The sequence below is a fragment of the Asterias amurensis genome, chromosome 8, assembly GCF_032118995.1.
Source record: "Asterias amurensis chromosome 8, ASM3211899v1".
Taxonomy (NCBI): domain Eukaryota; kingdom Metazoa; phylum Echinodermata; class Asteroidea; order Forcipulatida; family Asteriidae; genus Asterias; species Asterias amurensis.
In genome coordinates this window covers 14782787-14794834 of record NC_092655.1, presented here as the reverse complement: position 1 = coordinate 14794834, position 12048 = coordinate 14782787, and the positions used below count along the sequence as shown (strand labels likewise).

At 39.3% G+C, this 12048-nt stretch overlaps 1 protein-coding gene across 3 annotated transcripts in view; it reads right to left on the bottom strand.

The window, feature by feature from the left end:
- Positions 1 to 11521, bottom strand: part of LOC139940567 (nucleolysin TIAR-like) — a 151699-nt gene extending 140178 nt beyond the window's left edge. The window contains exons 1-3 of one of the 3 annotated variants that reach the window (XM_071936874.1): positions 11407 to 11521; positions 11284 to 11315; positions 5684 to 5786 (exon numbers count right to left, since the gene is read on the bottom strand). In XM_071936874.1, coding sequence (XP_071792975.1) covers positions 5684 to 5786; positions 11284 to 11315; positions 11407 to 11457 — 186 coding nt within the window. In that variant the 5' untranslated portion in view covers positions 11458 to 11521. The remainder of the gene's footprint in view (positions 1 to 5683; positions 5787 to 11283; positions 11316 to 11406) is intronic. The other 2 variants (XM_071936873.1, XM_071936875.1) reach the window with 2 other exon arrangements.
- Positions 11522 to 12048: the final 527 nt, after the last annotated feature.

Sequence of the window (12048 nt, the reverse complement as noted above, 5' to 3'; positions counted from 1 at the left end):
AGTGGACTGGTCCCTGACTACGGTCCTTTGGATTGACTTTAAATCCCTCCCATTGAGAGTGAACAGTTTTATTTTTAAAAGAAAAGGGTTTTTAAAGTCACCTGGAAATAGAATTTTTTTTCTTTCAAACATAAGAGTATATGCTTACGAACAATAAAACAATTTTTTTAGTAATTGTTTGTCACGCTTTATATGTTTAAAGGAACACGTTGCCTTGGATCGGTCGATATGGTCTTTGAAAAGCGTTTTGTGACCGTTTGTTATAGAATGCATATGGTTAGAAAAATGATGTAAAAGTAGAATACAATGATCTACACAAATATGCCTCTAAATTGCGTGGTTTTCTTTTTACCTCGTCCAATAACACGGTCGGCCATTTATGGGGGTCAAAATTTTGACTCCCATAAATGGCCGACGGTGATAGTTCGCGACGTAAAAAGAAAACCGTGCAATTTTGAGTGATACTTGTGTGGATCATTATATTCTACTTTTAAAACATCTTTCTAAACATATACATTTCATAACAAACGGTTTCAAATGCTTTTTATAGACCAACTCGTCCGATCCAAGGCAACGTGTTCCTTTAAAAAATATATAAAGTTGTTTGGGGGGCTGACTCCGCCTACCCCTTTTGTGACGTCAATCAAGGCAGACTTTGCCTGCAATGCGTATAGTACATGTAAACACACGTGCAAAGTACATGTACGTCCAAGTCGTGAGTTGGTACGTTTCAAAAAGTGTTTTTCTGCATTCAGCAGCAATACACCTGGTCGGCATTGCCGGAAAAAAACAAAAAAAATCTTTTTTTGAAACGTACAAACTCACAACTTGGTCCGTACATGTACTTTGCAATTGTGTTTACTCTACGCATTACAGGCAAAGTCTGCCTCAATTGACGTCACGAGCAGCGCCCTCTCGGGTCGGGGTCTGCTCTTAAATTTGTAAATAACATAAGAACTGATTTTTTAAAACCTTAGTTAACTGTTTATTCACATTCCACTCATCAAAACACATATATTAGTGACAAAAGCTTTATTTTGAAAAAATACCACTTCCAGGTGACTTTAAGTGTAATGTTTTTTCGTCATTTAAATTTTTAAAGTAATGTTTTACACAGATGTTTAATTAACCTTAGTTAACTGTTTATTCACATTCCACTCATCAAAACACATATATTAGTGACAAAAGCTTTATTTTGAAAAAATACCACTTCCAGGTGACTTTAAGTGTAAAGTTTTTTCGTCATTTAAATGTTTAATGTAATGTTTTACACAGATGTTTAATTAATTAATTTTAAGTTACTGTTCTCCTCCCTATTAGAGTGAACAGTTCTTCTACCTCTCCGTTTTTCTGTGTTAGATTTAGGCCATTTTAAATAGTAATGTAATGTTTTACTCAAAAATTTTAACTATGTAACTGTTGATGTAATTCTGCTGCTGGCAGCGAATTGAATAGATTTTTAATAAACCATTGAATAAGCTTGGGCGATATCGATTTATTTTATTCACGATATATCGCCGACAATATATCGCGATATTCGATATAATCAATATTAATGAAATTTGACATCACCAGTCTTCAAACTCCAAGTGAAAGTTGTAGAAGAGACAGTCATAGCTTAAGAGAGGTGTTCTAATGACCTATTCTTCTGGTTTTACTCCAAACCTATGAGGTGCAAGATGTCTCAGCTAGAAAATACATCGCGATATTTAATCGATATTGCGATATATCGCGATTATCGCGATTTTCGCGATATATCGATATTTCGATAAAAACCAAATCCATCTGATATCGAAATCGTTTCCAAATTAATATCGCGATATTCGATAATATCGTGATATCGCCCAAGCTTACCATTGAATGAATAAACCATTGAATGAATATATGGCAGTGTACAGCTGTGTGACTTCGAAACAATTCAAGAATTGTTGATTAAGTGTTTTAAAACTGCCAGCATGAGAAGAAGGGTTGGAAGGGAACCATTTAACCCATCAATACAATACACATTCAACAACCATATTAACAACTTCAAAGGAAGGCTCAGTTTTCTAGTGATTTACTTCATTTCAACAAAACAAGATTGTATTTCGTATTCGGGCGAGCTGTGAACTCGAAACAAGATTTCATGTTGTTATTTTAACAAGGAAATGATCTACATGTAGGCCTAACGATCTAAAGTATGGGACTGCATTTAAAAACAACAATATTTCAGAATGTTTTTACAAGGAAATGATAACCAAAGTATGGATTTGCGATACAAAATAAAGGGATTTTTCTGTGCTTTACATTTATGTAAGTGCTATCTTTACTTTCGGTAGACAGTTTGAGGGTGTTTGCTCTCTTTGCCACATTAAATGGTCCGAACTACATGTATGGTGAAGGTTTGGGTGTATAAAAGCAAAGGTGTGTTGGCAAGTTTAACGGTGCATTTAAAAACAATTCACAGTGGCACTCCGCGATAATGCTATGGACAACTCAGTACCTGGATCTCTGACACGGCATCAAATTTCACTGGTACATGTTCGCCAAAATTGACTTTCTTGATGCTATTTGACTCAATTCCCTTTAATATTCGTCGAGCTCTAGCAGTTCTTTTTTGTGAGTGACATCCAGGGATGCCGCATGCGCCTTTACTAAAGGCTAGTACAGGCGTAGCCCTATATAGGACTTTCCCTCTGTACACAGATACAGAGTCCTAACTATTAAGGCCCGTTTCTGGGGCGGAAAAATTTCAAAGTTTCATAACTCAAATCTTACCTGCAACGAGCCACTAATTTCAACAGATTCACATTCCATGGCGGCATACATTTTTCTGCGGTGGGTTTTGGTCCTCATATTTTCCTCACAAATCCGTCATTTTCGTGAAATAATGCAGCTCCCAACGTTAAAAAATTCCCGTTTTGATCGTTTTCTCACAGTGTTGTCTGTTGTCGTGCGTCTGCATCTACATTCGCATGTAGGGCGCATGATGCAAGCTTAGGCGCATTAATTCTTGGTCACCGTATCTTGACTGCACAGCGTTAACACGCAACACACTTCAAAATTTGCGCGTCGTGCGTCTTGCGTACACACGGCAGACTGTGAGAGTACGAACAAAAATGGGAATTCCTTAATGTTGGGAGCTGCATTATTTCATGAAAATGACGGATTTGTGAAGAATAACTTACGATCAAAACCCACCGCAGAAAAACATATGCTGCCATGGTATGTGAATCTGTTGAAATTGGTGCTTTCTTGCAGGTAAGATTTGAGTTATGAAGCTGTGAAAATTTTCCGCCCCAGAAATGTACCCTGATGTCCAGGACGTCACTGTAGTACAATACGAAAGTGTAAGGCCGCCAGGGCTAGTACAGGCGGTGATGTTTACAGACATGATACTTCATGCACGGCAACGAAGACGACTGGTCATTGCGTTGGTGCCCTTGAAATGCTCCGATAGAAATTTGCACTTTATAGGATACCTTTTGCCAAGGAGAAAATACTTTGGTGCCCTTGCCCTTCCAAAAACGAAGCAAACGGGCCTGGGTTTAGTATGCCAATGATCCTGTACGTACATGTAAGTAGTGGAATGTTTGTCTGACAGCCGGGTGTGTTCAGCAAATGCTACATCACAACATGCATTATTAGTGAGTAAAGCACTATTCAATGTTATCTTCATTAAAAACATTCAGGACATCCTGATTTGGATCTATCAAAATACATGTAAGCTCTGATACAACAAACATACTATTGTAATTCGGGTAAACATAACAGCCATCAGGAAGTAGAGTACAGGATCAATTTCACTCTGATTATAAGAGACCTGAATTTTGTGTATTGTTTTCTTCAGTGTATTGACAACATATAATACATGTATGTGAGATCAGTCACAATTTGTCTATGAGATTAGCAGATTGGCATTGTCAAAACTCTCTCCCAGCCTTTAGAAGATTTTGGGGGTTTTGGCAGCATGAAGCCAATTGGACATTTTCATGAACAGTACTTTATACACATGTGACGCGTGTGTAGATCCACTCCTATAGATAGTGTTTGGCACATCAATCAATGAAGTGATCAATAGTTGTCTACTTTCAGAACCATTAGGTATTAACTTCAAAAATTCAAGCTAAATTGAAAGAAGATTGATTGTTTTCGACATGAAAGCTTATATTCAACTTAATGGCATAGACCTATTCGCAAATACCCAATGCACAAGCGCAATCTGCTGAATGAGGTGTATGCTAGCGATCACACTTGGTCATTAGCTAGACCAGCATGCACCTCATTCCAAGCCTATCGCATGTACTGAGTATTTGAGATAAGGTCTATGGTGCTCCTTCTGACAGCTCGTACATTCTATCCACGAATCTACACTTTCTCGTCCATTCTCCTGCATTGTACACACCATTATTTGTGTACAAATACATGATAGGATGTACCGGTTTACCTGTGCAACAGACAACAAATTCTTACAAGCTTGAGCGAGTTGATCTTATCAAATATTTATTTAAAGGCAGTGGACACTATTGGTAATTACTCAAAATAATTATTTGCATAAAACCTTTCTTGGTGACCAGTAATGGGGAGAGGTTGATGGTATAAAACATTGTGAGAAACGACTCCCTCTGAAGTGCCATAGTTTTTGAGAAAGAAGTAATTTTCCACAAATTTGATTTCGAGACCTCAGATTTAGAACTTGAGGTCTCGAAATCAACCATCTAAATGTACACAACTTCGTGTGACAAGGGTGTTTTTTTCTTTCATTAGTATCTCGCAATTTCGATGACCGATTGAGCTTAAATGTTCACAGGATTGTTATTTCATGCATATGTTGAGATACACCAACTGTGAAGGCTAGTCTTTGACAATTACCAATAGTGTCCAGTGTCTTTAACATGTGGGCCTCGTACCCACAACCGACGTGAATTTTTAATTGCAGCATAATTCACAAAAGTAATGACCATGACCGATTTTCTTTTAGAGAAGGGGTTTACCCTAGTGTTTTCTGATTTGATTGGCTGCAGATTGCAGATGCAGCACCTTGTTAACAATGGGAGACTTTGTTATGGTATAGGTGGCAGCAGACTTACCAGGTAAATTTCCATTGTTTACATAGTTCTGAGCACGCGCACATTACCCAGAACATTGGATTTTACCCGGTAGGTCTGCTGCCACCAAGCGTCCCAAACGTCTCCCATTGGATGGTGCTTTGTAAATAAATGGGTCTTGTATTTTGAACATTGCTCTACATACAGTACCTTGTAGAAAGTAATAACAACCGCTTTGAGACGCCCGCAGGTTTAATAAAGTGTGTTTATAAGAACAAGCGCGTTGTAGCCACAGTGGGCGTTGCCGGATGGGTGGTGCTGTGCGTTCCTGCCCAGAACTAAAAAATTTCACCAAGCAGTCTAAGCAAAAAATACACTATGCCCAGCACAGAATTCCCCCAGATTGCAGTTCAGAAATGAGTGCCCCTATCTAACCATGAATAATTTTGTTGAATTCCCCCTTGGTGGACTAAATTGGATTTAGAGGCCACCGCTGAAATTGGTCTAAGTGGTATAGCTACAACACTGATAAGAACTAAGAAGTTATATTAGTATTACTATTATTTAATGAGAACAAAAAAAGGATAGCACACTTACAACTCCACAATGCAAATATTCAGAGAAATTGAGAACCAATCCAGGGTTTCGTTACTTACACTACTTACTTCGTTCATCATCTTACATGTTGTACTTCCTAATTCAGAGAAGATACCAAATAAAAGCTCTTCTGTGACCTGTCTACTGAGGTTTCCAACGTACCTGTAGAATAAACAAAAACAAAACTTTGAGAAATTATAGTTTCAAAGTTGGTTGTTCTTCACTTTTAAAACTACAATCAGCAACATGGACAATTTTACCCACACTGTGTGAGCTGCATAAAACACACAGTGCTTTACCAAATCAAAGACACACTACATGTTCTCGGGTGGGATCGAACTACGACCATCCATTCTAGAACAGAGGTCTTACATGTACTTCTAGACTACCGAGCATGACCTGTGACAAGTTCGAGTCATATAGGCCTCTCTTAATATTCATGCATGACGTCATCATTCTCACCCAAAATGAGGCCAAAGGCGCACGTCCACCACCACTTGCAGTGGCTGTGCCTATGGTCCCATAGTGGGTTAGACATACTCATGCATAAATATTAAGAGAGGCGTATATTAAGCAGCAGATACTGCTCTACATGACTTTAATGATGATCAAATTCAGGGTCCAATTTCATAAGGCTGTTGAGAAGAAAATAGTGTTTCTAAAAGGCCTAGCAAGTTTGTATGCTAAGCAAAAAATGGGTGGGGCACCAGTCATAACCTCATGAAACTTCTGGCTGATAGTCAGTTTCTGTTAAGCAAAATTTGTTTTGCTTACAGGCTTTATGAAATTGGGCCTAGATATTTACAGAGCAAAATGGCTACTAACACCAGGATCAATGGCAATGCAAGAAGCCCCAACATCCCATCATCATGCTAATAAAAAATATGACAATTGACCAATGTCAAAAATCGTGCTGGCCTGCGTTCCCCCTTATTCTAGACCCAGAAGTCTCCAGACGGTACAATTCGAAAACTTAACAGACTCTGTGCATCACCAGATACACAAAACAACAGGTTGAAGCACAATTAGACCATGGGATGGGTATTGAAAAGGGGCCTATTTTGGGGGTTTCGTGGTCCCCATCTCTGGACCGCATGAAATTTGACGCACAAGGGTTTTCAATGGTACTGAATCCGAATTTGGTTATTGCTAAGCTCTAAAACTGCACAGTTTGTGAACAGACCAATTTTTGGGTCATTTTAGGTCAAAAACAGTATTTTTTGACAACTTCTGTAATCACTGGGACTATTGTTCAAGGCAGTGAAAGAACCTTTTCCAAGTGTTTAATGTGAACGAAGTAAATTTTCCCCTTTTCTGTCGGATTACATGCAAAGGCCTACAACAAAAACCCATGATTTTTATTCATTGAACATCAAGTTCAAGTTGCCATTTGTTTTTCGTTGCTACGATGTGCGTGTGTTAAATTTTTATTATCACACGCGCGGCCGAGTTATGGGACGCAGGCGCACTATTTTGTTTGTATTTCCACTCGCGCTTGTGTAATAACTTATAATTTTGTCGAACGAGCCTGTAAATCGGCATCCTTTTATTCAGGGGTTTGAAGAATTACACTGTATGTTATAACGGTACAGTGTGGGATTGAAACACGATAATGCTTCGAATGACGTCACCCACATCGCAGGCGTCCGAGGATTTTTAGATCACTATTTGTCGCCGTAATTGTTTCTTTTCGGGATACGGTGCAGGATTTTCGCCAAGCAACAGCAAGAAATGGATGTTCTGTATTTTATTCATACCTACATACAAAATCGCGTGGTCCAAAAGTGGGGACTACGGTTTTGAACAATTCTAGCGATCATCCCATGGTCTAAATGTGGACTATTTCATTCTCCCTTTGGTGATTGCTTCACTTCTTTTCAAGAAAATTTAAAGGCAATTAAGGAAATTTTGAAAACATCCTGAAAAATAGAAAAATTTTAAAAAATCACGCCTGTAAAGAAAGAGTTCCTTACATGAACCTCCTTGCTCGTATTATCTTCAAACATAAATCCTGCTTGGCTTCACTATAAGCAGAATGAGGTAGGGCATACTTTACAAATAAGTTTTTGATTTCCCACAAGGACCACTGACTGGGGATTATACACTGTTATGACTGCTGTGATTGCAGTTAGAGTGTAAACAAGTCAACTCACATCCTGCCAACTTACATCGTTACCACTTTCAATCCGTTTGGACAACTCTAAATCATATCCCTCGGGCCTAGAATTTCATCTTTGAGAGGGCAAGGCTGTATTCAGTTTGCAAAGGACAGTAACAACCTGGTAAAGTCGATGGAAAAGTTTTGCAAAGATGCGATTTGGCGTAGGGCCTACACATTGCTATTTATATAAGAGAAAGTTGCTGTAAATAAGCCATTTGCGAGTTGGATTTGAATAGTGTCTGGTACAAGGACTTGCTTAGTCACAAGTAAGGCCTACTGCTCACATGTGAATTCCTCAGACTATATCAAATGGCTTGGGGGAAGCTTTTGCATCACAACCTCCAGATGAGCAAACTCTGGTACCATTGTGCGATTCAGAAAGTTCTGTGTCATCACCGTTCCTATATAATATCGAAGTCTTATATAGCGCACGTATCTACCAAACAAGGTACTCAAGGCGCTGAGTATATACAAACTTTCAGAAAGATAGGTAATTGCAGTGATGAATTCTGAGACCCAATTATTTAGCACCTAATAAGGGTTTACAAGGTGCTAAGGCGCATTAAGCAGCCACAACCAGGAACACCGGGGCGAACCACTTCTCTTTTCAAAAAGTGCACTGGGTTCTTTTACATGCGTTACACAACACATGTAGTGCTGGGCGAATAGTGAAATTTTGTTATTCGGATACCGCTGGCCAACTATCCGAAATAAACCGGATATTCGAATAGTTTTTTTCGCCGCTAGAGGGCGCTATAAAAAAAATAAAAATAAAAAAATATTTAGAAAAAAATTTTTTTTTGTCGCTAGAGGGCGCTGTTCGTTCGTGAATGAGATCTTCTGGGCGGATTGATATTAGTTTTAGACAGTGTCACTCGGTTCATTCATAAAAATGACCGGATCTAATTTAAAGATGGCGATTTGCTTTTTCTTTTGATCGTGGATGACTCTACGTGAAGGAAAACTTTTGTAATCTTTGAACAAATTACGTCAGAAATGTCATTGTTTTGACTCTTCACGGAGGTGAGCATAGTTAAATACTTAATTTATGCTGTTTTATGCTGTCTTAATAGAAGTTTCATTAGGATTCAGACAAAACATTCATGTCAGTTGTCGCCCGACGTCCGCGGATATTCGGATATTAAAGAATATCCGGTTACTTGGTTGTAATTACAGAACTATCCGGTTTATAAATAGCTATTCGCGCCCTATGCGGATATCCGGTTAAGAAAAAAAAGGCATTCGCGGTTACGGATAGGAAAACCTATTCGCCATTAACCGGATATTCGAATTATTCGCCCAGGCCTAAACACATGGGACCAACGGCTTTTTGCCCATCCGAAGGACGAAGCAATGGTTAAGTGTTTTGCTCAAGGACACAGTGTCACGGCTGGGGATAATTCGGTGCTCTTAACCGCTCGGCCACGACACTTCCACAAATGTAACTACGCAAAAGCTTGCCCCAAATGATGTGACATTTTGTAGTAAATGTCTCTATATGAATTTAAATTTAAGTGGTAACCAAGTGATCAAGCACGTCATTGTACCAGACAATTTTATACACACGTTGTACATGTATATTGACTGGCAATGAGGTAACTAGTGTACGTCTATTCCCCCCCGAGGAACTTTGAGTGACTAGAAGAGGGACAGGCCCCAATTATGGTCACTTCACAGGCCCAAGGGAGAATAGACGTACACACTTGTTATCAAATGCCAGTCAATATGTGGTTTTTTTAGACACCTCGGTCTTAAATGTGAAACAAGAACAGAAATCTGAAAAAGAAAGGAAGTTTTGTAGTTGCTGATCACGGTTCAAGTCAAGAGAGGGCGCTGTAACCAGCACTATTTTCAAAGACTAGTGCCTGCCCGGGTACTACTCCCGTGTTTCAGCCAACCAGAATACCAAACAAGCAAGAGGTGTGTTATAATAAAATCTAACTCGCAAATGGCTTAAATTACTTGCATGCCTTGGTTGGTTCCCCCCTCCACACCCAGGACCTACCAGATGTTACAATGCAGTGATGTTTATAGACATAATAATAATAATAACAAATTTGTATATTAACTCATTTCACAATAACCGTATCAATGCTCTTTACATTAGTGCCCTGGTCATGGGGCCAATAACATCCCTGTAATGTTTCTCAGCTCCCATGGGAGTATACACCCCTGAGCTGCCTGTAAGGCGCTTGTGGCTTTTTCATACACAATATCAACCTCTACCCTCACAGGTACCCATTTACCCCTGGGTGAAGAGAAGCAATTATAGTAAAGTATCTTGCTCAAGGACACAAGTGTCACGACAGGGATTCGAACCCACACTCCTGTGACTTAGCACCAGAACTTGAATTTGATGCTCTTAACCGCTCTTAGCCACGATACTGGGCCAACGAACTAGTGCAAGTGCAAAATGTGATACTGTGGTCTAGGCCAACTGAAATCCCAACATAGTTGGGACGCTCAAACTTAGCTCCAGTTGGGACCAGTCCAAACTATATTTGGGACGATTTTTAAGTTGGGGTGGAAAATTCCCATTTCTGCTTCAATCAAGTTAATTATGACATTTGCAGATCAAGGCTTTGTTGTATGCCATTGACTCTACACCACAGAAATATCTAAATGAACGTGGTTTAAGTTCGGAAGCTGACCCATTAACCAATTTATATATAGTTTTAACATTTTGAAAAATTAGCTAGCCCAAAGTGGCAGCAATAACGATGCGACAATGACTGAAACTAGCTGATGAAGTGTTTTAAGATGTTTTAGCCAATTAACACACATTTCGAGTTTTGGAAGGACATGCAAATGCATGGATTCGTTGGCATGGTGCATCAAATGATATAGAGCTTGATTTTAATTAAACTCTGCTTTAACAGACATTCATCATGTATCAATTCACATTGTGATGAATGTGTACTACGAACAACTGTCTAAGTTTATTTTATTTTTTTATGCGCCTGTAAAACCGTGGGTCAGGGACAATTTGCACAGCTCAGGGCCTCAGTTATTAAATTCATGTTCAAGGTTTGCTTATTAGAATTTAGATGTAGGAGTAGGCCTGTGTTAATTAAAAGATGCATCTGCCACCCTTGAACAACTGGTTTATTAGAAAATAGGTTTTGCATTTCAACATGATTACAAATCAATTATTATTCACATCATCAACATACATGCTGTCACTGTCAACTCAACATCAATCATCAATGTCAAGCCAAAGAAACCAGTCTTGACATGCTTGAATGAAATTGAATGACTGAAGTGAATGACTGATAGTATTTAGTAAACAATAAACAAGTAAAGACTCTAAATTACACACGAATATACACACAAGACAAAGCAATCTTTTCGAAAATCAATTGCAGAGCTATTGTGGAAGTGTGACATTAACGTGTACAAATTTAAGGCTGAGAAAGTTTGTGGCCAAAAAAGTAAAGTGTGAAATTTACAAAATGAGAGTTTTAACACGTAAAGTTCAATGGTGGGAAATATACTCACAGCGTACGCTGTACCGTGTCCGCAGTCATTTCCTGCAAAGAAAAATAAATAACCAAAATAAGTACCTCAATTTAATCCCGACAGGGTGTGCTAAATTGTGCTACAAAAAAGAGAGAAATTTACCTGAGGATAGTTGTACTGCGGGTACTGTTGTGCATTCTGGTACGACTCCATTGCTGCGATGTCGTCGTGGTTTACTGTGCGACTGCGCAAAGCGAGGCAACGTGGGTAATTTGGCAAGATGGCATCAGCTGGCAGTCGCTGGTTCGCGCGGTATAGTTTAATCGTTGTGTATTAGGAAACAATGAGATCGATGACTACAAACGAGTGCCAGTGAGAGGGTTGCACATGGCGGTGTGTGTGTATTGTGTGTGCATAAAAAAAACGAGAGTTCGAATGTAACACCGGTACGGTCGGTGTCACCGGTGCGGGCGCAGAGTTTCACCCGCTGGCTTTGAGTGTTTGGACGGTACGGTTCGATGACCCTATTCTACCATGATTCTACACAAAGCCCTTGGTATTGCTTGACCGTCTATACACACACATCGACTTAGTTTATTACCCATTCAGGAAAGAATATAACGGGAGATTGTTTGCAACAAAAACATTTCCCGTTGTCTTTTTCTCGACCCATGGACATGGACCAAGAAAATGGACCAAGGTTGGGGTCGAATGAAGGGGGGGGGGGGGGGGGGGTATACGTTGAACTGGTCTTGGGCAATGATGGTCGGTTTGAGAAAGAAAAATATTGTGAAGGTTACTCGG